Raw genomic sequence first — 26,230 nt, forward strand, 5'->3', positions numbered from 1 at the left:
CACTAAATTAATGCTTTTACATGGTAACTACACAGTAAGTACACATTTGCTACATGCTAACTACATATTTCTTAATTATCAACAGAAACACCTGACGAGGAAGTGTGCACGGTTGTTGGAAAAATACTGGAAGAGATTAGAATGTATTAGTATATTCAAAATCCTATACAAAATATACCGATATATATGTATATATATGTATATACATTATCCAAATATGCTGTAAATAGGTCATTAAATTTATGTAATATTCCATTATATATGATATATGATTTTTCATCAGATTTTCAGAAATGTAACGTAAAATTTTTTTTAGATTTGTCAGTATATATTTTACATTGTGTATATATATACATTTATATATATATTGTATATTGTAGATCGTGTAGATTGTATTATATTATGTAATAATAAAATAAAGTATAAAGATGTAATGCAAAATTAATTTGCGCTGAAAAAATGGTTTTTTCCTGGAGAATGCTACAATGCCAGTTGCCCTGGGACTTGGCCAAGACTTTCTTTTCGCACTTTCACTGACAAAAAAAAACAAGTTCCTTTCTTGGAAATTGAACAAGACAAATTTAATATTTATTTTATTGGTTATACGAATTTAATCAAATAGAAGAAATTAATGAATGGAAGTACAAATAAAAATAATCCATTCATAGGAAAAAGAAAAGGAACAAGTCTTCAGACTCTCACTCAGTCATCGCTACTGTTAAACAGTTTCCAAGTCGATCGATCGTCTAGGGAATGGTGTTATTTAGAACGGCCTTGAGCAGCAAATAACTTAAAACATCTTTGCGGCCACTCTCTGGATCGACGATCCGAATGAAGCGAACAGGCATGCGGGTGAAGTGGATTTCCTGCTGTGTGGGAGTAGATAATTCTATATTTCCTACGCCATCCCAGTGGATCATGTCGCAAGAGACCTCCACGGTGCAGTTGGGCGTGTCATTGGTCTTTAGAATAACTTCGATAGAGATGATATTGATTATGCACCAGAAGCTCAGCTTAATAACGATCTCATTTTGGTTGACAACAAAACCTTTACCTAAATGGAAGGCCACATCCACTCCTGGAGACACGTGGGCACGATAGGGCAATATCGACGTGATTATCGGTTTCTCGATGGCGTCGAGTATTTTTACGGACTCGACGATCCCAGAGGGACGCACCACACGCACCAGGTCTTCGACACTAATGAGAGAGAGACGTACAAGCGAGAGCACCGATTTGATGTCCACGCCCTGATTGTGGCGACTCCATTTGAGTACCGATTGAAAGACATTGATTTCGTGTTCAATCAATGTGTCCCGTCGCAGCACTTCTTCCAGTGATTCCTTGGACAGCATTTGGAAGGACTGGTGTTTCAGAACTTGGGGTGCATTTTTGTCCATGAACTTAAGGCATTTCATGGACAGCTCTGCAAGATTGAATTTGCAAGCTGTATCCAGGATCATGCACGTGTTGCTGATGGACAGATTATTCTGCAGATGTTTGGCTAGGGCCAATACGACTTCTGGCAAGATATACAGATTTGCCAAACCAAGCACTTTGGAGGTTGCATCCACGTCCAGTGTGGATACAGCAAGAATGCCCGAGTAAAGATAGCCTAGGATTACCTTGAATGCCTCCAGCGGCACGTCCAGACGCACCTCCATCGGCTTCTTCAGCGGTTCCTCCATCGACTCCTCCAGCGGCTCCTCCAGCGACACCTCCAGCGGCTCCTCCAGTGGCTCCTCTTGGGGCTCCTCCTGCGGCACGTCTGGTTCATTTGACTCGGTCATGTCTCCGTAGAGCAGGGCGCGGAAGTACAGGCTGCGGTTTGCTAGTATCATACGGTGCGCCGGCAGGCGCTGATCCTCCACAATGAACCACATATCCGAGAATAGCTCGTCCATGAAGAGACTGCCTACATCCTTCAAGAATCCTTCGCGGAAGGTGTCCTCCAACGTTTCCATGGAGCTGCGGCGTCTCTTAGCGGCGGACGAAGCGGAGGACGAAGAGGTTTCTGGACTGATCTGTTTGGACTGGTAGGTGTTTTTCTTTAGATTTGTAATCCGTATATTCAATAGACTTACTTTTTTTTCGTTTTCTTCAGCAGCTAATTTTTTAAGTGCAATTTCTTGTCACACGCTTTAAAGAGAAGTTGGCTGCAAAAAAAAATATCGATTGATTTGATGAATATATTGCGATATTGCGTCCATGCGATATGTGCATTTTAATTAATTTTTTTTTCTTTGAACCCCCTACTACTCTGTAATAAATTGCGTACTAATTGTCGCTGTTTCTATTTGAATTCTTCCGACTATTTACTGCTTCTATGTAATTTAATGTGGTACATACATATATCGATAAGACATTCTCCATCCAAAAACCCCATCCCTATTTACATATGAGTTGTACTTGGTAAGCGATGCAAAAAGTACACTATTTTCAGATTAAATGCACAAATGCACAAATGCACAATCCCCGTGTGTCCGGTGGAATTTATCTGTGCTCTGTGTCGTATTGACGGATTATTTCCATAGTTAATGTGATTGCAATTTGAGCTTTATCGAGTCCTACAAGGTCGAAGGGAGGCAGCGCAGGGGATATCTGTTGCACATTAGAAACCCTTTTGTTGTATTGTTGCGGTATTTTTCGTAAATCAAACTACTATCTAGGAACAAACGTTAACTTTAAAAGAAAATAAAAAAATTGTGGGCCTATAAATTATTATTTCTGACCCTCAAAAATATACCGAAATATACCGTCTCATTTTCAAAATATACCGTAAATGTACTGATAAATTATATACCACCATATTCCTCGATTTTGATATTCAGTTGAATATTATTAGCTAGCTGGAACTTTTAGATCTAAGCACATAATTTTATCCGATTAATGAGTCGATTTCCTAGATGACTGGCTTATTTTAAGTACTTCCTTCAATTTGATTGATTATAAAATAAAGTTTAAGCAAAAAGGTCAACAAAAATTTTCACTAAATTAATGTTTTTACATGGTAACTACACAGTAAGTACACATTTGCTACATGCTAACTACATATTTCTTAATTATCAACAGAGACACCTGACGAGGAAGTGTGCACGGTTGTTGGAAAAATACTGGAAGAGATTAGAATGTATTAGTATATTCAAAATCCTATACAAAATATACCGATATATATGTATATATATGTATATACATTATCCAAATATGCTGTAAATAGGTCATTAAATTTATGTAATATTCCATTATATATGATATATGATTTTTCATCAGATTTTCAGAAATGTAACGTAAAATTTTTTTCAGATTTGTCAGTATATATTTTACATTGTGTATATATATACATTTATATATATATTGTATATTGTAGATCGTGTAGATTGTATTATATTATGTAATAATAAAATAAAGTATAAAGATGTAATGCAAAATTAATTTGCGCTGAAAAAATGGTTTTTTCCTGGAGAATGCTACAATGCCAGTTGCCCTGGGACTTGGCCAAGAGACTTTCTTTTCGCACTTTCACTGACAAAAAAAAACAAGTTCCTTTCTTGGAAATTGAACAAGACAAATTTAATATTTATTTTATTGGTTATACGAATTTAATCAAATAGAAGAAATTAATGAATGCAAGTACAAATAAAAATAATCCATTCATAGGAAAAAGAAAAGGAACAAGTCTTCAGACTCTCACTCAGTCATCGCTACTGTTAAACAGTTTCCAAGTCGATCGATCGTCTAGGGAATGGTGTTATTTAGAACGGCCTTGAGCAGCAAATAACTTAAAACATCTTTGCGGCCACTCTCTGGATCGACGATCCGAATGAAGCGAACAGGCATGCGGGTGAAGTGGATTTCCTGCTGTGTGGGAGTAGATAATTCTATATTTCCCACGCCATCCCAGTGGATCATGTCGCAAGAGACCTCCACGGTGCAGTTGGGCGTGTCATTGGTCTTTAGAATAACTTCGATAGAGATGATATTGATTATGCACCAGAAGCTCAGCTTAATAACGATCTCATTTTGGTTGACAACAAAACCTTTACCTAAATGGAAGGCCACATCCACTCCTGGAGACACGTGGGCACGATAGGGCAATATCGACGTGATTATCGGTTTCTCGATGGCGTCGAGTATTTTTACGGACTCGACGATCCCAGAGGGACGCACCACACGCACCAGGTCTTCGACACTAATGAGAGAGAGACGTACAAGCGAGAGCACCGATTTGATGTCCACGCCCTGATTGTGGCGACTCCATTTGAGTACCGATTGAAAGACATTGATTTCGTGTTCAATCAATGTGTCCCGTCGCAGCACTTCTTCCAGTGATTCCTTGGACAGCATTTGGAAGGACTGGTGTTTCAGAACTTGGGGTGCATTTTTGTCCATGAACTTGAGACATTTCATGGACAGCTCTGCAAGATTGAATTTGCAAGCTGTATCCAGGATCATGCACGTGTTGCTGATGGACAGATTATTCTGCAGATGTTTGGCTAGGGCCAATACGACTTCTGGCAAGATATACAGATTTGCCAAACCAAGCACTTTGGAGGTTGCATCCACGTCCACGGATACAGCAAGAGTGCCCGAGTAAAGATAGCGTAGGATTACCTTGAATGCCTCCAGCGGCACGTCCAGACGCACCTCCATCGGCTTCTTCAGCGGTTCCTCCATCGACTCCTCCAGCGGCTCCTCCAGCGACACCTCCAGCGGCTCCTCCAGTGGCTCCTCTTGGGGCTCCTCCTGCGGCACGTCTGGTTCATTTGACTCGGTCATGTCTCCGTAGAGCAGGGCGCGGAAGTACAGGCTGCGGTTTGCTAGTATCATACGGTGCGCCGGCAGGCGCTGATCCTCCACAATGAACCACATATCCGAGAAGAGCTCGTCCATGCAGAGACTGCCTACATCCTTCAAGACTCCTTCGCGGAAGGTGTCCTCCAACGTTTTCATGGAGCTGCGGCGTCTCTTAGCGGCGGACGAAGCGGAGGACGAAGAGGTTTCTGGACTGATCTGTTTGGACTGGTAGGTGTTTTTCTTTAGATTTGTAATCCGTATATTCAATAGACTTACTTTTTTTTCGTTTTCTTCAGCAGCTAATTTTTTAAGTGCAATTTCTTGTCACACGCTTTAAAGAGAAGTTGGCTGCAAAAAAAAATATCGATTGATTTGATGAATATATTGCGATATTGCGTCCATGCGATATGTGCATTTTAATTAATTTTTTTTTCTTTGAACCCCCTACTACTCTGTAATAAATTGCGTACTAATTGTCGCTGTTTCTATTTGAATTCTTCCGACTATTTACTGCTTCTATGTAATTTAATGTGGTACATACATATATCGATAAGACATTCTCCATCCAAAAACCCCATCCCTATTTACATATGAGTTGTACTTGGTAAGCGATGCAAAAAGTACACTATTTTCAGATTAAATGCACAAATGCACAAATGCACAATCCCCGTGTGTCCGGTGGAATTTATCTGTGCTCTGTGTCGTATTGACGGATTATTTCCATAGTTAATGTGATTGCAATTTGAGCTTTATCGAGTCCTACAAGGTCGAAGGGAGGCAGCGCAGGGGATATCTGTTGCACATTAGAAACCCACTTGTTGTATTGTTGCAGTATTTTTCGTAAATCAAACTACTATCTAGGAACAAACGTTAACTTTAAAAGAAAATAAAAAAATTGTGGGCCTATAAATTATTATTTCTGACCCTCAAAAATATACCGAAATATACCGTCTCATTTTCAAAATATACCGTAAATGTACTGATAAATTATATACCACCATATTCCTCGATTTTGATATTCAGTTGAATATTATTAGCTAGCTGGAACTTTCAGATCTAAGCACATAATTTTATCCGATTAATGAGTCGATTTCCTAGATGACTGGCTTATTTTAAGTACTTCCTTCAATTTGATTGATTATAAAATAAAGTTTAAGCAAAAAGGTCAACAAAAATTTTCACTAAATTAATGTTTTTACATGGTAACTACACAGTAAGTACACATTTGCTACATGCTAACTACATATTTCTTAATTATCAACAGAGACACCTGACGAGGAAGTGTGCACGGTTGTTGGAAAAATACTGGAAGAGATTAGAATGTATTAGTATATTCAAAATCCTATACAAAATATACCGATATATATGTATATATATGTATATACATTATCCAAATATGCTGTAAATAGGTCATTAAATTTATGTAATATTCCGTTATATATGATATATGATTTTTCATCAGATTTTCAGAAATGCAACGTAAAATTTGTTTCAGATTTGTCAGTATATATTTTACATTGTGTATATATATAAATGTATATATATAAGTTAACACATATTACAAGTTATCGCACCACCTTAACTTCATCATCTTGCGTCACCCCACACATAAACATCTTGCAGCGCTCAGTTTCCCTGGGCCGTCCCTCACTCCATTGGCCAACGGCAGTCGCCTGATTCTGCCGGATGTGCTGGGATCAGCGAATTCCATTCTTGCATAAATGGTTCGCGAGCTGGGGATCTGGGAGTTAAGTTTTAGTTTAGAATTGAATAAAGAGCGCGTCGCTCCTAATCAAACTCCGGCTAAGCCGTCAATATATTCATTTAATTGGGTTATCGTGCCTTAAGGGCCGGTAATAACGGAAGGAAGTTCTTCCCATCATAATCTTCAAAGAAGAGAAGACAATTGGTCACGGACCGTGGCAAGGGACCAGATCAACCAAAGAGTTCAGCTGCTTAGAAATATAATTGGCGCCCAACGGGATTGGAAATATCCTAAGAGAATTCACGTCCCCAAAAGATAAAACCATGTAAGTGACTGTTCGCAAAAGAGAGAAATAAAAATAAAAAATTTAAAAAATTTTGTATAGATATGATAAATATAAATGTCTGACAGTGCAAGTGTGAACGTCATGCAATACAATAAATTTTCGTTTTGAAACTGAATGAGTGCGTCTGTGTGGTTAAATAAGTGATCGCCCGAGTTTGTTCATTTGATATCTTGCTGTGTGGTTTGATTTTTTTTCAGTAATTGCCCATGAGCTGGAATTATTGTTCCAGTCCCACCTGAACAATAGGTGGCCAGGGCTGAGGGCGACGCGCCATCTAGCGGAAGTCCAGGGAGGCTCGATGGTGTATGGGGACATCGGGGGGAGCTGGAGCCGTCACTGGGGATATACGGAAGAGAATAGGATTAGTTATATGTATTAGTAAGGGAAAAAGGGATAAATAGGAGTGAAAATATTAGAAAACGTGGATTGGATTATAGAAATCGTGGAGCGTGGACGGAGTAACGTCGAATTTGGAAATTTTGTGCTTAAAACAGAAAGTTTGAAGTGAGTACAGAAAAGGCGGGCGATAAAATAGGTTGTAATGCAGAAAATTTTACTAACAGCCGGCAAGGAATATAGCCACCAGAACCGGGCCAGAAGGTTTCCTGGAGAGGGACCCTGGAGTTCGAGAAAGTCGACTGCAGAGAAGAAGACTGCCCAACGGAACCTGAGTGAGTTCGTTCCAGTTGCGCGTGTGTGAGCCAAGTAGCGCGGGACGTGTGAAGGGGGAGGGTGAAAGAGGACGATTTAGCTGCCAGGGCGATTCTAGCCACACCGCATGATCGTTGCATCGCCTTCCAGTGCGTGCCACACGTTTGGTCTCATTCACCAAGTAACAACCCCGAAACCCTATTCACACACACACACACGCGCACACGTATACACGGACCTATACAAATTTAGGGCTGACCGGCCACGGCCAGCGATCGCCCACGTCGTTTGAACTTAAAGAAAAAAAAACATAGTCCGCACTCCAAACACCGTTCCACATTAAATGTTATTTTGTTCCGTGTGTTGTCCTTTATTTAGTAATTAGTATTAGCTTAAACCGTTTAACGTACATTGAAAAAAAATATGTAAAAACACCAACACCTTTCACGAACCTAAATCTGCGATCAGCTGTTCAGTGCCAGAAGATTAACCCTTAGTGGGTGACGCGGGGGTCCCATCAGTCCACCGTATTTGGTCGAGCGATTTGTGGAAAAATATTGTTTATTGTTTATGTCCCGGGGACCCTTAACAAGAGCTCTTGGTAGGTTAAGTCTCCGTAGGGGCCCGAGTTAAATTAACTCCCGTAAAACTGGATCCACTCATCTACACATATTCCATTACGTATGGGTGAGGGTATCCCTGTTGGTTGAACGAAATTTCAGCAGTTATTTCCTTGTTTGCCTTTGTGTCGAACGTTTTGGTGTTTCTTAGTGGTTAGTGATAATTTTGAGTATAGCTATTTATTAATGAGAAAGATGAAATTGTCAATTTACGATTATTAAAGCTTGGATATATATTGAAGCATGATGCATTAAATTTAAAATAGAGGGAGGACGCGTGGCGTAAGCCATGGATTAGGCCAGCCGTTACCGTTCCAGCAGAGGGTGGCCAAAATGAACGTTGTGTTTGGTCACAGGTAGGGCGGGCGCGCGAAGTGATAACACCCAAGCTTCACCCACTTGATAGCCGTCTGTTTATGATTTTCTTTGTTGTTGTTAGGTTGTTGTCAGTTTTGATGTCCCGAGAAGTAGTATGTCTCCTTTTTTGTCTACATTTGGCGGGCAAGGGGAACTACCCAGCCCTGGGGTCGACAGCTAGCCGGCATTGCCCTCTGGGAAACAAGCCAAGTGTAACAAATGGCGCCGCGCCCAATATTATTTTCGAATTCGCATGCATCTGGACTGACGCAGGTTCGGGTGGTATTACAACAAATGTCACTCGGCCTGGTAAAGGCAGATGCGGGGAATGAAAAAAAATAATAAATTTAGTGAAGAAGACGACAGCTCGCGAAGTGCAGTTTAGCTGTCCCGGCAGAAGTCGCTGCTGCAGGCTTAAGGTGAGCGTAAAGCTGGTCCTTAATGGCGCGGGGTGATTGATGCTAGGGATGGATAGACGGAGGCAGTTAACGGATATATAAAATTTGTGATAGGGACTTACGAATTACGTTTGAACATTTTGTCGCTATTCGATGTCGCAAGTGAACGTAAGTCACTGCCGTTCAACAAAAAAATGGACAGGGAGTTTGCGACGGACACATTGCCTGGTGGACTGTGATATCGAATAAATCTGTGATGGAATGTGATATTGAAATAAGTTAAAATAAGTCATGTAGGTAAATGTTCATTGTAGTTTCGCACCTGTTTGTTTAAAACAAAGCCGCTTTCGTGTTTTTGAACCTGTTGTCTGTCTGCCGAGAGGTGGTGAGGAGTAGGTGGCCCGGGAGTCGTAAAGACAACCCGCGATGCATCTGTTGTCATGGCAGATCGGTATGATGGATGACAGGAACAAATCACAAGCAAAGTGAGCTCATGCACCGTGAGGCTTCTCGTTTATCGGCCATCGCTTAGAGCGATGACTAGAGTAGATGACAGGCCACACAAAGGTGGTGTTCGTAATTGTAGGATATCCGTAGGGCGACTGTCAAGTGGAGCGCAGAAACTGGAGCGGTTGCTGGTCCCGGCTAGTCACGTGTCCCCCTCTTAATGAATCTTGTAAGAAGAAGAAGAACTGTTAGGAATTTTTGTTGTTAGGTTTTGTGTTGTGTTGAATGTGTTTGAAGTTTGAGTGTCTTAGGTGTCGATCGAATATACATGTATGTTATTATTTATTTATTCAAATATTTAATTGCATATATCTCGTTAACGGCGCTGATTGGCGCAATATTTATATCGGTATTTATTTATTTATTTATCGGAGTATTTATTGGTCCGAAGCGTGGTGTTATTTATTCTTACTAGTTATTTCTTTGGGTATTTATTTCTTTATTTATATATATTATCTTAGTTTAGGAGTTTCCCTTTTTATACCCGATACTCAAAATGAGTATTGGGGTATATTAGATTTGTGGTAAAAGTGGATGTGTGTAACGTCCAGAAGGAATCGTTTCCGACCCCATAAAGTATATATATTCTTGATCAGCATCAATAGCCGAGTCGATTGAGCCCTGTCTGTCTGTCCGTCTGTCCGTCCGTCCGTCCGTCCGTCCGTCCGTCCGTCCGTCCGTCCGTCCCCTTCAGCGCCTAGTGCTCAAAGACTATAAGAGCTAGAGCAACGATGTTTTGGATCCAGACTTCTGTGATATGTCACTGCTACAAAAATATTTCAAAACTTCGCCCCGCCCACTTCCGCCCCCACAAAGGACGAAAATCTGTGGCATCCACATTTTTAAAGATACGATAAAACCAAAAACGCAGAATCGGTGAGGATGACCATATCTTCTACAGTGCAAAATCTGAACCAGATCGTAAAATGATTATAGCCAGAATCAAGAAAACAATTTCATTCTTTCTCGCTCTGTCTCTCTCTAAAACACAGGTTTCATGGTCGGTTTTGTCAATTGCAAAATATGAGTTCAAGGATCTCAGAACCTATAAGAGCCAGAGCAACCATTTTTGGTATCCACACTCCTGTGATATCGGACCTTGACCGTTTCGTGTCCAAATTTCGCCACACCCCCTTCCGCCCCCGCAAAGGACGAAAATCTGGGGCATCCACAAATCTCAGAGACTATTAAGGCTAGAGTAACCAAATTTGGTATCCGCACTTCTGTTAGATCTCACTATAAAACGTATATCTCAGAATTTCGCCCCACCCCCTTCCGCCCCCACAAAGGACGAAAATCTGTTGCATCCACAATATTGCAGATTCGAGAAAACTAAAAATGCAGAATCATAGATAATGACCATATCTATCAGATTGCTGAATTTGGATCAGATCGGATCATTTTTGTAGCCATAAGCAAGAAATCAATTTTCAGTGGCTACGCAGCGCCCGACGTCACGCTCAGACTGATTTTCTGTCTCTCTCGCACGCACTCTTTGTCGTGTGGTTCAATATTAGCGGCGTCTGCCGCAGGAGAGCCATACTGACTTAGTATCGGGTATAACTGTAGAGTTGCGGTGTCCGCAGCAACTCACAACGTTCCCCCTCGTTTTTTTTGTAATATTGGTGTTGCTCGGTGCAGATGCCACAAGAAGGGGGTAGTCGACAGTATCATACGCGATCACGCGTAAACAAAACAGTGGACCAGATAGGAGAAGTGTCAGGGGCGATGTTTGATCAAGATCGGGAGGAACTTGGAGCTGTGGGTGGGTTGCCAAGAACACCGGTCCAGGCCAGGTCAGAAGAATGGCCAATGTCCGATCCTACACCCACGCTTGCTTCCGAACTGGCATCAGCAGTCAACGTATCGTTGGCTCAGGCTCATGCGACACACAGGGCAGCGAACACTGACTCGATTAGTCGGGTGTTGCGGGAGGAGTTGCGTAAGGGGTTTATCGAGATGATGCACCAACTCAACGAGGTACTCCAGCCGGTTAGACAGCTGCAGCAGCAGAAGGAACCGCAGCGGGAGGAGGTTCACCACGAGCAGGAGTATCGAGCAGCAATCCCGAAAAGAAAGCCGTGTAGCACGACTGATGCGCCGATTCCGCCACCAAAACCATTTTTGGCTCGCTCGGGGAGAGGTGGTATTGGTCCGAAACCGTCTTCAGGAGTAGGACCGACCGCATCCAGTGAGCAGCATCAACGGGGTGGGCATCAAGCGCGAAATTGGCGAAACCCGATAGCACTCAGACTCTCGGGTCAGGGTCGTGGCGAGGGTAGGAGAGCTGGTGGGATTCCTCGAGAAGATCCGCATCCAAATCCCCCGGGTTATAGACCTTGGCCACGGTGGGGCCGAGTCGAAAAATGGGACGTGACGTTCGACGGAGACAGCAACAAAATGACAGTCGAGGATTTTGTGTTCCGAATTGAATTCCTACAAGCCCAATGCCGCTGTCCGTGGGATGAAGTTCTAAAGGGATTTCATCACCTGGTTACAGGAAACGCGCGGGAATGGTACTGGCAGTACATCCGTGATCATGGCGGTGGTGTTTGGCAGGAACTAAGGGGCGACTTAATTGCTCGTTTCCGAGGCACGGCGTCCGAGTTCGACCGCATGAGAGAACTGCGAGAAAGAATGCAGCGGTCAAACGAGAGTGTGGAAGACTTTTTCCATGTCATGAGAAAGCTCGCGTCGAGGTTGGAGATACCACCACCTGAAAAGGAGAATGTAGTGAGGTGTGGGTGTGGCCTACGTTGGGCGCGGCAAAAGAATGCAGGGCACGCCGTCGTGTGCTCAATAGTGTTCCGGAATCCGGTGGGCATGCCCACGCGTATGTTGTCCCTCCTGGGACTGACGACATACTCGTGGGGGTGTTCCAGTCCCACCTGAACGATAGGTGGCCAGGGCTGAGGGCGACGCGCCATCTAGCGGAAGTCCAGGGAGGCTCGATGGTGTATGGGGACATCGGGGGGAGCTGGAGCCGTCACTGGGGATATACGGAAGAGAATAGGATTAGTTATATGTATTAGTAAGGGAAAAAGGGATAAATAGGAGTGAAAATATTAGAAAACGTGGATTGGATTATAGAAATCGTGGAGCGTGGACGGAGTAACGTTGAATTTGGAAATTTTGTGCTTAAAACAGAAAGTTTGAAGTGAGTACAGAAAAGGCGGGCGATAAAATAGGTTGTAATGCAGAAAATTTTACTAACAGCCGGCAAGGAATATAGCCACCAGAACCGGGCCAGAAGGTTTCCTGGAGAGGGACCCTGGAGTTCGAGAAAGTCGACTGCAGAGAAGAAGACTGCCCAACGGAACCTGAGTGAGTTCGTTCCAGTTGCGCGTGTGTGAGCCAAGTAGCGCGGGACGTGTGAAGGGGGAGGGTGAAAGAGGACGATTTAGCTGCCAGGGCGATTCTAGCCACACCGCACGATCGTTGCATCGCCTTCCAGTGCGTGCCACACGTTTGGTCTCATTCACCAAGTAACAACCCCGAAACCCTATTCACACACACACACACGCGCACACGTATACACGGACCTATATAAATTTAGGGCTGACCGGCCACGGCCAGCGATCGCCCACGTCGTTTGAACTTAAAGAAAAAAAAACATAGTCCGCACTCCAAACACCGTTCCACATTAAATGTTATTTTGTTCCGTGTGTTGTCCTTTATTTAGTAATTAGTATTAGCTTAAACCGTTTAACGTACATTGAAAAAAAATATGTAAAAACACCAACACCTTTCACGAACCTAAATCTGCGATCAGCTGTTCAGTGCCAGAAGATTAACCCTTAGTGGGTGACGCGGGGGTCCCATCAGTCCACCGTATTTGGTCGAGCGATTTGTGGAAAAATATTGTTTATTGTTTATGTCCCGGGGACCCTTAACAAGAGCTCTTGGTAGGTTAAGTCTCCGTAGGGGCCCGAGTTAAATTAACTCCCGTAAAACTGGATCCACTCATCTACACATATTCCATTACGTATGGGTGAGGGTATCCCTGTTGGTTGAACGAAATTTCAGCAGTTATTTCCTTGTTTGCCTTTGTGTCGAACGTTTTGGTGTTTCTTAGTGGTTAGTGATAATTTTGAGTATAGCTATTTATTAATGAGAAAGATGAAATTGTCAATTTACGATTATTAAAGCTTGGATATATATTGAAGCATGATGCATTAAATTTAAAATAGAGGGAGGACGCGTGGCGTAAGCCATGGATTAGGCCAGCCGTTACCGTTCCAGCAGAGGGTGGCCAAAATGAACGTTGTGTTTGGTCACAGGTAGGGCGGGCGCGCGAAGTGATAACACCCAAGCTTCACCCACTTGATAGCCGTCTGTTTATGATTTTCTTTGTTGTTGTTAGGTTGTTGTAAGTTTTGATGTCCCGAGAAGTAGTATGTCTCCTTTTTTGTCTACATTTGGCGGGCAAGGGGAACTACCCAGCCCTGGGGTCGACAGCTAGCCGGCATTGCCCTCTGGGAAACAAGCCAAGTGTAACATTATAGGGAACAAAAAGTACAGTACGATAGTGACGAAAGCTTAGACCTAGGGTATCGCCCCCCAGAGCCGAAACAAAATCGGTCAGAAATGGATGCAGGAATGATAAAAGCGTTGGTAGACGGCGCGATCGCCAGCGCCCTCGCCGAACAAGAACGGCGTTTAACACAGGAATTCAGCAGTGAAATCCAAAGTATGAGGAATCAAGTGAGAGCCCTAAGTATAGAAACCCCTCAAGTAGAAACCTTCAAAAGAGTGACCATCGACCCTAACATAAAGTGCGAAGTTAAGCTAGACATTGTGAAATCGGTGCCGACCTTTAGCGGAAACCATGAGGAATATGTGTCGTGGAGACAATCTGCCACAGATGCGTACGAAGTCTTCAAAATTTATGTAGGTAGCCAGACACACTACGAGGCTGTGGCCATTTTGAAAAACAAAATTTGCGGTACCGCGCGAGCGCTACTCACGTCCCACAATACCGTATTAAATTTTGACGCAATTCTGGCCAGGCTAGATTGCACATACGCGGACAAAACGTGCCTACGGGTACTACGTCAGAATCTGGAAATGGTTCGACAAGGTGACGCCGACCTTATGGCATACTATGACGAAGTCGAGAGGAAACTCACGCTCGTCACGAACAAAATAGTCATGTCACATAATGCGGACACGGCAACCATCCTGAATAAGGAGGTTAGGGACGACGCCCTCCACGCATTTATTGCAGGGCTCAAACGGCCGCTTAAATCATTGGTGCTGCCAGCACAGCCCAAAGACCTCCCGTCCGCGCTAGCGCTAGCGCGGGAAGCCGAAAACAGCATTGAAAGAAGTGCATTCGCGGCATCTTACGCAAAAGCTATAGAAGACAAATCCATTGTTTACGAGGGTAACAAACGTAACAATAAATTTCAAGGAAAGCAATGGAAAGGTGAGGATAAAAATCCACACTTCATTCCTAAGCAGGGCCAAGGCAAGCCGCAAGAGGACAGCCTCTGGCCAAAGCGCGGGGATACCGAAGTCGTTGACCAGAATAAAGTGCAGCCTATGGAGGTAGACCCTTCGTTATCCAAATTTAGGCAGGACACAAGCTGGGGAAAGCCACAGAGTAATAATAATTACAAAAGGCAGAATTCATCTCAGCGTCAATCGGGGCAGAGACGCCAACGAGTAAATAACATAGTGCAGCAGGCCTATAACCAAGAAGAACAAGAGTACTCGAATACAGCCGAAGCCGCAGTCGCCGAGATCGACGAAGAAAACGACCCGACCGGCAACGACTTGCTCAATTTTTTAGACAGCGCTCCCAATTGCCGTTCGTCGAGCGACAATTGGCGGGCAAAACACTAAAAATTCTAATCGACACCGGAGCGGCAAAAAATTACGTGAAGCCCATAAAGGAGCTAAAGAACGTAACTGCTGCCGACTCCCCTTTCACAGTGAGCTCAATACATGGCTCCAGTGAAGTAAAACATAAGTGCATAATGTGCATTTTCGGGCTAAAAGCCCCATTTTTTTTGTTGAACACGCTAAATACGTTTGATGCCATTATAGGTTCCGATTCGCTAACGCGAGCGGGAGCGGCATTAAACCTGCGCGACAAAACAATCAAGTACGGAAACGTAACGGAACAGCTTCAGTTTCACGAATGCGACAGTGTAAATTTCACCCAAGTCGACGACCTAACGGTCCCAAAGGCGGTAAAAGCCGAATTTAAGAAAATGATACTGAAGAGAATTAGAGTTTTTTCGACCTCTAGCGAGGCGCTTCCCTTTAACACCTCAGTTATCGCCACTATTCGAACAGAGAGTAACGAACCAGTCTACTCTAAATTATACCCCTACCCCATGGGAGCAACAGACTTCGTGAACAAAGAAGTCAAAGAACTACTGAAAGACGGAATAATCAGGCCATCTAGGTCACCGTATAACAGTCCGATTTGGGTCGTAGACAAGAAAAAGGACGACTCAAACGGCAACAGGAAAAAACGGCTGGTAATCGACTTCAGGAAACTGAACGAGCGAACTATCGCCGACCGATACCCCATGCCTAGCATACCCATGATTTTAGCAAATTTGGGAAAGGCAAGGTTTTTTACCACCCTAGATCCGAAATCAGGCTACCACCAAATATATATGGCGGAAAAAGACCGGGAAAAAACTTCGTTTTCAATAAACGGAGGAAAATACGAATTCTGTCGCTTGCCCTTCGGGCTTAAAAATGCGGGAAGCATTTTCCAAAGGGCAATCGACGACGTTCTACGTGAACAGATTGGGAAAACATGTTACGTCTATGTAGACGACGTAATAATTTTTTCTGAAAACGAAAAAGACCATGTCAGACACATCGACACGGTACTGAAATGCCTGTGCGAAGCTAACATGAGGGTGGCCCCGGAAAAGACAAAGTTCTTCAGAGAAAGTGTTGAATTCTTAGGCTTCATAGTGACCAGGGGCGGAGCCAAGACAGACCCAGAGAAGGTGAGGGCGATAAAGGAATACGCCGAACCAAAAACGCTGTTCAGCCTCAGGTCATTCCTCGGGTTAGCAAGCTACTATAGGAGCTTTGTCAAAGACTTCGCGGCAATAGCAAGACCCCTAACTGCCATACTCAAAGGAGAAAATGGCACGGTCAGCAAGCACATGTCAAAGAAAGTTTCGGTTCAGTTCGATGAAACGCAACGCGACGCTTTCGACCGCCTGCGAAACATACTGGCATCAGAGGATGTCGTACTAACGTACCCAGACTTTAAACTGCCTTTCGACCTAACCACCGATGCCTCAGCAAGCGGCATCGGAGCGGTGCTTTCCCAAAATGGCAGACCAATAACAATGGTGTCGCGCACACTCAAAGATTGCGAGATGAACTACGCCACAAATGAGAGGGAACTACTAGCCATCGTTTGGGCCATAGGGAAACTACAAAACTACTTATACGGTACTAAGGAGATGCGAATTTTCACCGATCACCAGCCCCTGACCTTCGCCGTGTCTGGAAGAAACACAAACGCAAAACTTAAACGGTGGAAAGCCTTTATAGAGGAACACAACGCTAAAATTTTCTATAAACCAGGGAAGGAAAACTATGTCGCAGACGCCTTGTCCCGACAAAACATTAATAACTTACAGGACGAGCCGCAGTCAGACGCGGCCACCATGCACAGCGAGCTCTCACTGACCTACACAGTGGATACCACTGATAAGCCTCTAAATTGTTTCAGAAACCAGATAATTCTGGAAGAAGCAAGCCAGCCGCTACGGCGGAACTTCATTATCTTCGGCGGAAAAACCCGCCACATAATCCATTTTAATAACAGAGACTCCCTGATCGAATCAGTAAAAGAGGTGGTCAATCCGAACGTCGTGAATGCAATTCACTGCGACCTTCCAACTTTAGCCTCTCTCCAACACAACCTAGTGCTGAGGTTTCCGGCATCCAAATTTTGGCATTGCAAAAATTTCGTGAACGACATCACAGATGCAAGCGAGCAAGTGGAAATAACCACAATAGAACACAATCGCGCCCATAGGGCTGCGCAGGAAAACGTTAAGCAGATCCTCCGGGACTACTATTTCCCAAAGATGACGAAGCTTGCCAATGAAGTGGTCACAAACTGTAAAGTATGCACCAAAGCAAAGTATAATAGACACCCTAAAAAACAGGAGCTAGCAGTGACCCCAATTCCGTCGTATGCAGGAGAAATGCTGCACATCGACATTTTCTCTACAGACAAAAAACTCTTCTTGACCTGCATTGACAAATTCTCAAAATTTGCCATTGTGCAGCCCCTAGCTTCTAGGGCAATAGTAGAAGTACGTGCCCCCATCTTGCAATTGATGAACTTCTACCCGAATACCAAGACCATATATTGCGACAACGAAGCCGCCTTCAGTTCCGAGACAATTACGTCTCTGTTAAAAAGCCAATACGGAGTTGATGTAGTTAACGCACCTCCTCTTCATAGTAGCTCCAACGGGCAGGTAGAGAGGTTCCACAGCACCTTGGCAGAGATTGCAAGATGCATGAAGATCGACAAAAAAATCGACGATACAATCGAACTAATCATGCGTGCCACGGTAGAATACAACAGAACGTTGCATTCGGTCATAGACGAGAGGCCGGTTGAAGCAGTTCATACCAACAACGAAGATCTTAAGTTGACAACCTCGGGAGGATTAACCCCGGTAGACAAAACAGAGTCTTCGAAGTAGGCGAAAAAGTATACCCAAAGAATAACAGAAGGTTAGGAAACAAGCTAACCCCGTTGTACACGGAAGAGCGGGTGCAGGCAGATCTGGGAACATCTGTTCTCATTAGAGGGAGGGTGGTCCATAAGGACAATTTGAGATAATCTAAACAAAAATTACTACAAATCTAGTTATCACTCCCACAGGTTGGCCGCGATACTCCTCGTACTCCTTACCACAACAAATGCGCGGATTACCGACTTTTCCCAGGCGAACTATATCCCTGTACGGGACGGAGATGTGTTGGTGTAGGAACAAAGAAGCTGGGTGAGGCACTCGACAAATCTGACCGAGTTAGGGAACATCATAGACGATACTGCAAAAATGTCCGAGATATTACCCCAATCGCATATGCGAAAGCTGTTAGAAGTAGACGTAGAACACGCAAAGAACATATTGTCCACCCTAATGATACACCATAGAATGGCAAGAACCCTAGATTTCTTGGGAACAGCACTCAAAGTTGTTGCGGGTACCCCTGATGCTTCAGACCTCGAAAGAATCAAATTAACAGAAGCCCAACTTATCAAATCAAACAATAGACAGGCAGTGATCAACACAGAAGCACAGAGACAAATCAATTTGCTCACCGACACGGTTAACAAAATATTGAAAGAAAAACAAGGTGATCTGGTAGACACCGCTCACCTATATGAAACATTACTAGCAAGGAATAGAATGCTTATCGCAGAGATCCAGAACTTGATGCTGACTATCACACTTGCCAAGTCAAACATAATAAACCCTATCATATTCAATCATAACGACCTAAAATCTATCTTTAACGAACAGCTCACGGAGGTCCCCATAGTTAGTCTTATGGATGTATCTAGAATTAAGATTTTTCAATCGAATATTGTTATCCATGTCTTAGTTGAGTATCCTCGGATTAAAAGTAGATGTAAGAAAATCCTAATTTTTCCCGTGTCGCGCAACAACACCGTGCTACAACTACAAGACAACTGTTGCAGCAGACGATCGTAATTACCCTATCGTAGCGTGTGCGATGTTGTGAGCAGAGCTTTTGCTCTCACACGCCGCGCTCTTGTACTGCTCTCTGCGCATTCAAGATCGGCTCGACGGTGGAGTCGGGGAGTTTTGCTATCTCTGGCTGCGACCAGTCGAATAAATGCTTTGAAGTCGAGCACTTTTTTTATTTAGTCATAAATTACCTGACAATTTAACGTAAAAAACCGAAACTAGAGCCCGCTGGACCGGAGTCATCAAAACGTTTGTTTTGGAAAAACTCTTCCGAATTTTCAACAACGTCGTAGCGGAATGCGAAGAGGGGATCCTAGCGGTAACCGAATGCGTCGTCACCAACTTCGCGACATTCTGCAAGCAGGCCGCACACAGCACTTGCGCCCGCGAGATACACGCCGGACGCGCAGCCTCATGCCGCACGCGACCGAGCCACCTGGCATAATCATCATCAACGGGCAGCCGGCGAGGGTCAGCGTGGACAACGGACCTCCAGTAACAACAAGAGGGGCTAATCTCGTTACATTCGAGAGCAAGGCCACAATAAACGATACCACATACGTGAACCTCAACGGAGCCGTGAGCAAGGTGCCAGGCACAGCGGCTTCCCCCCTACTCACCGTAATAGGGCACGACGAAGTCCTCAGCCTACCACTCCTGCGACGGATGAACGAACACAACATTCAAGTTATAGAAGATCTAAGGAATGATGTGACATCCGGCGGATCACCCAAGATCTGGTTTGCGGCAGGAGTAGCCGTCAGTTTCGCGCTTTGTGGCTTGATGCTTCTACACCAATACTGGAGTCGGAGAAACTCCACGATCAGGCTCCAGAATGTCATCAGGGAGATCGGCATCCCCGAGGACAGGGATCACCCAAGGGGGGAATAGTTAACACATATTACAAGTTATCGCACCACCTTAACTTCATCATCTTGCGTCACCCCACACATAAACATCTTGCAGCGCTCAGTTCAGGAAGCTGACACAGCACTGACGCTGTTGTGGGCCGTCCCTCACTCCATTGGCCAACGGCAGTCGCCTGATTCTGCCGGATGTGCTGGGATCAGCGAATTCCATTCTTGCATGAATGGTTCGCGAGCTGGGGATCTGGGAGTTAAGTTTTAGTTTAGAATTGAATAAAGAGCGCGTCGCTCCTAATCAAACTCCGGCTAAGCCGTCAATATATTCATTTAATTGGGTTATCGTGCCTTAAGGGCCGGTAATAACGGAAGGAAGTTCTTCCCATCATAATCTTCAAAGAAGAGAAGACAATTGGTCACGGACCGTGGCAAGGGACCAGATCAACCAAAGAGTTCAGCTGCTTAGAAATATAATTTATATTGTATATTGTAGATCGTGTAGATTGTATTATATTATGTAATAATAAAATAAAGTATAAAGATGTAATGCAAAATTAATTTGCGCTGAAAAAATGGTTTTTTCCTGGAGAATGCTACAATGCCAGTTGCCCTGGGACTTGGCCAAGAGACTTTCTTTTCGCACTTTCACTGACAAAAAAAAACAAGTTCCTTTCTTGGAAATTGAACAAGACAAATTTAATATTTATTTTATTGGTTATACGAATTTAATCAAATAGAAGAAATTAATGAATGCAAGTACAAATAAAAATAATCCATTCATAGGAAAAAGAAAAGGAACAAGTCTTCAGACTCTCACTCAGTCATCGCTACTGTTAAACAGTTTCCAAGTCGATCGATCGTCTAGGGAATGGTGTTATTTAGAACGGCCTTGAGCAGCAAATAACTTAAAACATCTTTGCGGCCACTCTCTGGATCGACGATCCGAATGAAGCGAACAGGCATGCGGGTGAAGTGGATTTCCTGCTGTGTGGGAGTAGATAATTCTATATTTCCCACGCCATCCCAGTGGATCATGTCGCAAGAGACCTCCACGGTGCAGTTGGACGTGTCATTGGTCTTTAGAATAACTTCGATAGAGATGATATTGATTATGCACCAGAAGCTCAGCTTAATAACGATCTCATTTTGGTTGACAACAAAACCTTTACCTAAATGGAAGGCCACATCCACTCCTGGAGACACGTGGGCACGATAGGGCAATATCGACGTGATTATCGGTTTCTCGATGGCGTCGAGTATTTTTACGGACTCGACGATCCCAGAGGGACGCACCACACGCACCAGGTCTTCGACACTAATGAGAGAGAGACGTACAAGCGAGAGCACCGATTTGATGTCCACGCCCTGATTGTGGCGACTCCATTTGAGTACCGATTGAAAGACATTGATTTCGTGTTCAATCAATGTGTCCCGTCGCAGCACTTCTTCCAGTGATTCCTTGGACAGCATTTGGAAGGACTGGTGTTTCAGAACTTGGGGTGCATTTTTGTCCATGAACTTGAGACATTTCATGGACAGCTCTGCAAGATTGAATTTGCAAGCTGTATCCAGGATCATGCACGTGTTGCTGATGGACAGATTATTCTGCAGATGTTTGGCTAGGGCCAATACGACTTCTGGCAAGATATACAGATTTGCCAAACCAAGCACTTTGGAGGTTGCATCCACGTCCACGGATACAGCAAGAATGCCCGAGTAAAGATAGCGTAGGATTACCTTGAATGCCTCCAGCGGCACGTCCAGACGCACCTCCATCGGCTTCTTCAGGGGTTCCTCCATCGACTCCTCCAGCGGCTCCTCCAGCGACACCTCCAGCGGCTCCTCCAGTGGCTCCTCTTGGGGCTCCTCCTGCGGCACGTCTGGTTCATTTGACTCGGTCATGTCTCCGTAGAGCAGGGCGCGGAAGTACAGGCTGCGCTTTGCTAGTATCATACGGTGCGCCGGCAGGCGCTGATCCTCCACAATGAACCACATATCCGAGAATACCTCGTCCATGAAGAGACTGCCTACATCCTTCAAGAATCCTTCGCGGAAGGTGTCCTCCAACGTTTTCATGGAGCTGCGGCGTCTCTTAGCGGCGGACGAAGCGGAGGACGAAGAGGTTTCTGGACTGATCTGTTTGGACTGGTAGGTGTTTTTCTTTAGATTTGTAATCCGTATATTCAATAGACTTACTTTTTTTTCGTTTTCTTCAGCAGCTAATTTTTTAAGTGCAATTTCTTGTCACACGCTTTAAAGAGAAGTTGGCTGCAAAAAAAAATATCGATTGATTTGATGAATATATTGCGATATTGCGTCCATGCGATATGTGCATTTTAATTAATTTTTTTTCTTTGAACCCCCTACTACTCTGTAATAAATTTCGTACTTATTGTCGCTGTTTCTATTTGAATTCTTCCGACTATTTACTGCTTCTATGTAATTTAATGTGGTACATACATATATCGATAAGACATTCTCCATCCAAAAACCCCATCCCTATTTACATATGAGTTGTACTTGGTAAGCGATGCAAAAAGTACACTTTTTTCAGATTAAATGCACAAATGCACAATCCCCGTGTGTCCGGTGGAATTTATCTGTGCTCTGTGTCGTATTGACGGATTATTTCCATAGTTAATGTGATTGCAATTTGAGCTTTATCGAGTCCTACAAGGTCGAAGGGAGGCAGCGCAGGGGATATCTGTTGCACATTAGAAACCCACTTGTTGTATTGTTGCGGTATTTTTCGTAAATCAAACTACTATCTAGGAACAAACGTTAACTTTAAAAGAAAATAAAAAAATTGTGGGCCTATATATTATTATTTCTGACCCTCAAAAATATACCGAAATATACCGTCTCATTTTCAAAATATACCGTAAATGTACTGATAAATTATATACCACCATATTCCTCGATTTTGATATTCAGTTGAATATTATTAGCTAGCTGGAACTTTTAGATCTAAGCACATAATTTTATCCGATTAATGAGTCGATTTCCTAGATGACTGGCTTATTTTAAGTACTTCCTTCAATTTGATTGATTATAAAATAAAGTTTAAGCAAAAAGGTCAACAAACATTTTTTACATGTTAACTACACAGTAAGTACACATTTGCTACATGCTAACTACATATTTCTTAATTACCAACAGAGACACCTGACGAGGAAGTGTGCACGGATGTTGGAAAAATACTGGAAGAGATTAGAATGTATTAGTATATTCAAAATCCTATACAAAATTTACCGATATATATGTATATATATGTATATACATTATCCAAATATGCTGTAAATAGGTCATTAAATTTATGTAATATTCCATTATATATGATATATGATTTTTCATCAGATTTTCAGAAATGCAACGTAAAATTTTTTTCAGATTTGTCAGTATATATTTTACATTGTGTATATATATAAATGTAAATATATATTGTATATTGTAGATCGTGTAGATTGTATTATATTATGTAATAATAAAATAAAGTATAAAGATGTAATGCAAAATTAAATTGCGCTGAAAAAATGGTTTTTTCCTTGAGAATGCTACAATGCCAGTTGCCCTGGGACTTGGCCAAGAGACTTTCTTTTCGCACTTTCACTGACAAAAAAAAACAAGTTCCTTTCTTGGAAATTGAACAAGACAAATTTAATATTTATTTTATTGGTTATACGAATTTAATCAAATAGAAGAAATTAATGAATGCAAGTACAAATAAAAATAATCCATTCATAGGAAAAAGAAAAGGAACAAGTCTTCAGACTCTCACTCAGTCATCGCTACTGTTAAACAGTTTCCAAGTCGATCGATCGTCTAGGGAATGGTGTTATTTAGAACGGCCTTGAGCAGCAAATAACTTAAAACATCTTTGCGGCCACTCTCTGGATCGACGATCCGAATGAAGCGAACAGGCATGCGGGTGAAGTGGATTTCCTGCTGTGTGGGAGTAGATAATTCTATATTTCCCACGCCATCCCAGTGGATCATGTCGCAAGAGACCTCCACGGTGCAGTTGGGCGTGTCATTGGTCTTTAGAATAACTTCGATAGAGATGATATTGATTATGCACCAGAAGCTCAGCTTAATAACGATCTCATTTTGGATGACAACAAAACCTTTACCTAAATGGAAGGCCACATCCACTCCTGGAGACACGTGGGCACGATAGGGCAATATCGACGTGATTATCGGTTTCTCGATGGCGTCGAGTATTTTTACGGACTCGACGATCCCAGAGGGACGCACCACACGCACCAGGTCTTCGACACTAATGAGAGAGAGACGTACAAGCGAGAGCACCGATTTGATGTCCACGCCCTGATTGTGGCGACTCCATTTGAGTACCGATTGAAAGACATTGATTTCGTGTTCAATCAATGTGTCCCGTCGCAGCACTTCTTCCAGTGATTCCTTGGACAGCATTTGGAAGGACTGGTGTTTCAGAACTTGGGGTGCATTTTTGTCCATGAACTTGAGACATTTCATGGACAGCTCTGCAAGATTGAATTTGCAAGCTGTATCCAGGATCATGCACGTGTTGCTGATGGACAGATTATTCTGCAGATGTTTGGCTAGGGCCAATACGACTTCTGGCAAGATATACAGATTTGCCAAACCAAGCACTTTGGAGGTTGCATCCACGTCCACGGATACAGCAAGAATGCCCGAGTAAAGATAGCGTAGGATTACCTTGAATGCCTCCAGCGGCACGTCCAGACGCACCTCCATCGGCTTCTTCAGCGGTTCCTCCATCGACTCCTCCAGCGGCTCCTTCAGCGACACCTCCAGCGGCTCCTCCAGTGGCTCCTCCATCGAACCCTCCAGCGGCTCCTCCTGGGGCTCCTCCAGCGGCTCCTCCAGCGGCTCCTCCAGCGACACCTCCAGCGGCTCCTCCAGTGGCTCCTCTTGGGGCTCCTCCTGCGGCACGTCTGGTTCATTTGACTCGGTCATGTCTCCGTAGAGCAGGGCGCGGAAGTACAGGCTGCGGTTTGCTAGTATCATACGGTGCGCCGGCAGGCGCTGATCCTCCACAATGAACCACATATCCGAGAATAGCTCGTCCATGCAGAGACTGCCTACATCCTTCAAGACTCCTTCGCGGAAGGTGTCCTCCAACGTTTTCATGGAGCTGCGGCGTCTCTTAGCGGCGGACGAAGCGGAGGACGAAGAGGTTTCTGGACTGATCTGTTTGGACTGGTAGGTGTTTTTCTTTAGATTTGTAATCCGTATATTCAATAGACTTACTATTTTTTCGTTTTCTTCAGCAGCTAATTTTTTAAGTGCAATTTCTTGTCACACGCTTTAAAGAGAAGTTGGCTGCAAAAAAAAATATCGATTGATTTGATGAATATATTGCGATATTGCGTCCATGCGATATGTGCATTTTAATTAATTTTTTTTTCTTTGAACCCCCTTCTACTCTGTAATAAATTGCGTACTAATTGTCGCTGTTTCTATTTGAATTCTTCCGACTATTTACTGCTTCTATGTAATTTAATGTGGTACATACATATATCGATAAGACATTCTCCATCCAAAAACCCCATCCCTATTTACATATGAGTTGTACTTGGTAAGCGATGCAAAAAGTACACTTTTTTCAGATTAAATGCACAACAGTTGATAAAATACGGAAGGTGGAATGTCAATCTCAACAGCACCATCCAGTGGGAAAAGCTGATGCAGTCCACGCAGTACGCCCCAGCCCCTCCCTCTACTGCAGTCGGCATCACATAATTACTATTACAGGTTAGGTTAGGTTAAGGCAGTAGCCGGGAGGGGGGGGATAAGAGCCTCCCGCCCCCAAGCTCACTTGGACCTATAAAAGGTCCGTTGTGTTGCCGCATGGGCATGTGCCCCTTCGCGTTGCCCGAACCGTGAGAGCAGTACAATTACTATTACAAGTCGCTGTCAATGCTGACTTCGCCGCATTGACCTGGGTTTCGAAATGTGGGACCCAGTTATAGGTCGTTACAACCTTCAATTGAACTCAACCGATCCTCACCCTCACACACTGCTCCGCTTTGGCTTTTGTGAGCAGACATCGTATAAGAGTTATTACATTGAACGTTAGAATAGGGACCAAAATGGATAAGAAAAAGGGGCAACAAGTAGAGGCGCTGCTTGGTTGTTGCCATGGTAACTATGGTTAATACAGTAGATCTATATAGCATAGGGTTCGGTTGGATAATCGTGCAGAATGATGATCATTCCGCGGCACAGGATTAAAGAATAGTACAACAGTGTTCGGCGTAC

At 43.6% G+C, this 26,230-nt stretch overlaps 4 protein-coding genes and 1 long non-coding RNA gene across 5 annotated transcripts; all 5 read right to left on the reverse strand.

The window, feature by feature from the left end:
* Positions 1 to 555: 555 nt before the first annotated feature.
* On the reverse strand, positions 556 to 2,156 carry LOC117188808 (BTB/POZ domain-containing protein 9-like). The gene is made up of 2 exons (XM_033393215.1): positions 2,085 to 2,156; positions 556 to 2,033 (listed from the first exon to the last, which is right to left on the reverse strand). The coding sequence occupies exon 2, from the start codon at positions 1,962 to 1,964 to the stop codon at positions 747 to 749; it is 1,218 nt and encodes a 405-aa protein (XP_033249106.1). The 5' UTR covers positions 1,965 to 2,033; positions 2,085 to 2,156; the 3' UTR covers positions 556 to 746.
* A 1,388-nt stretch (positions 2,157 to 3,544) lies between these two features.
* Positions 3,545 to 5,142, reverse strand: LOC117185880 (BTB/POZ domain-containing protein 9-like). Its single transcript, XM_033393218.1, has 2 exons — positions 5,071 to 5,142; positions 3,545 to 5,019 (listed from the first exon to the last, which is right to left on the reverse strand). Exon 2 carries the CDS (start codon positions 4,948 to 4,950, stop codon positions 3,736 to 3,738), a length of 1,215 nt encoding a protein of 404 aa, XP_033249109.1. The 5' UTR covers positions 4,951 to 5,019; positions 5,071 to 5,142; the 3' UTR covers positions 3,545 to 3,735.
* Positions 5,143 to 6,279: 1,137 nt separating this feature from the next.
* On the reverse strand, positions 6,280 to 7,116 carry LOC117188811. The gene is made up of 2 exons (XR_004472866.1): positions 7,081 to 7,116; positions 6,280 to 6,832 (listed from the first exon to the last, which is right to left on the reverse strand). It is a non-coding gene; the product is annotated as an uncharacterized LOC117188811 (long non-coding RNA).
* A 13,520-nt stretch (positions 7,117 to 20,636) lies between these two features.
* LOC108160681 (BTB/POZ domain-containing protein 9-like) lies at positions 20,637 to 22,445 on the reverse strand. Its single transcript, XM_033394246.1, has 3 exons — positions 22,427 to 22,445; positions 22,163 to 22,234; positions 20,637 to 22,111 (listed from the first exon to the last, which is right to left on the reverse strand). The coding sequence occupies exon 3, from the start codon at positions 22,040 to 22,042 to the stop codon at positions 20,828 to 20,830; it is 1,215 nt and encodes a 404-aa protein (XP_033250137.1). The 5' UTR covers positions 22,043 to 22,111; positions 22,163 to 22,234; positions 22,427 to 22,445; the 3' UTR covers positions 20,637 to 20,827.
* A 1,152-nt stretch (positions 22,446 to 23,597) lies between these two features.
* LOC108155078 (BTB/POZ domain-containing protein 9-like) lies at positions 23,598 to 25,294 on the reverse strand. Its single transcript, XM_033397804.1, has 2 exons — positions 25,220 to 25,294; positions 23,598 to 25,168 (listed from the first exon to the last, which is right to left on the reverse strand). Exon 2 carries the CDS (start codon positions 25,097 to 25,099, stop codon positions 23,789 to 23,791), a length of 1,311 nt encoding a protein of 436 aa, XP_033253695.1. The 5' UTR covers positions 25,100 to 25,168; positions 25,220 to 25,294; the 3' UTR covers positions 23,598 to 23,788.
* Positions 25,295 to 26,230: the final 936 nt, after the last annotated feature.

The sequence above is a fragment of the Drosophila miranda genome, chromosome XL (assembly GCF_003369915.1).
Source record: "Drosophila miranda strain MSH22 chromosome XL, D.miranda_PacBio2.1, whole genome shotgun sequence".
Lineage (NCBI taxonomy): Eukaryota > Metazoa > Arthropoda > Insecta > Diptera > Drosophilidae > Drosophila > Drosophila miranda.

Excerpts from the sequence above, each read along its gene's own strand:
- LOC117188808 (XM_033393215.1), bottom strand. The coding sequence starts at position 1,964 with ATGGAAACGTTGGAGGACACCTTCCGCGAAGGATTCTTGAAGGATGTA.
- LOC117185880 (XM_033393218.1), bottom strand. The coding sequence starts at position 4,950 with ATGAAAACGTTGGAGGACACCTTCCGCGAAGGAGTCTTGAAGGATGTA.
- LOC108155078 (XM_033397804.1), bottom strand. The coding sequence starts at position 25,099 with ATGAAAACGTTGGAGGACACCTTCCGCGAAGGAGTCTTGAAGGATGTA.
- LOC108160681 (XM_033394246.1), bottom strand. The coding sequence starts at position 22,042 with ATGAAAACGTTGGAGGACACCTTCCGCGAAGGATTCTTGAAGGATGTA.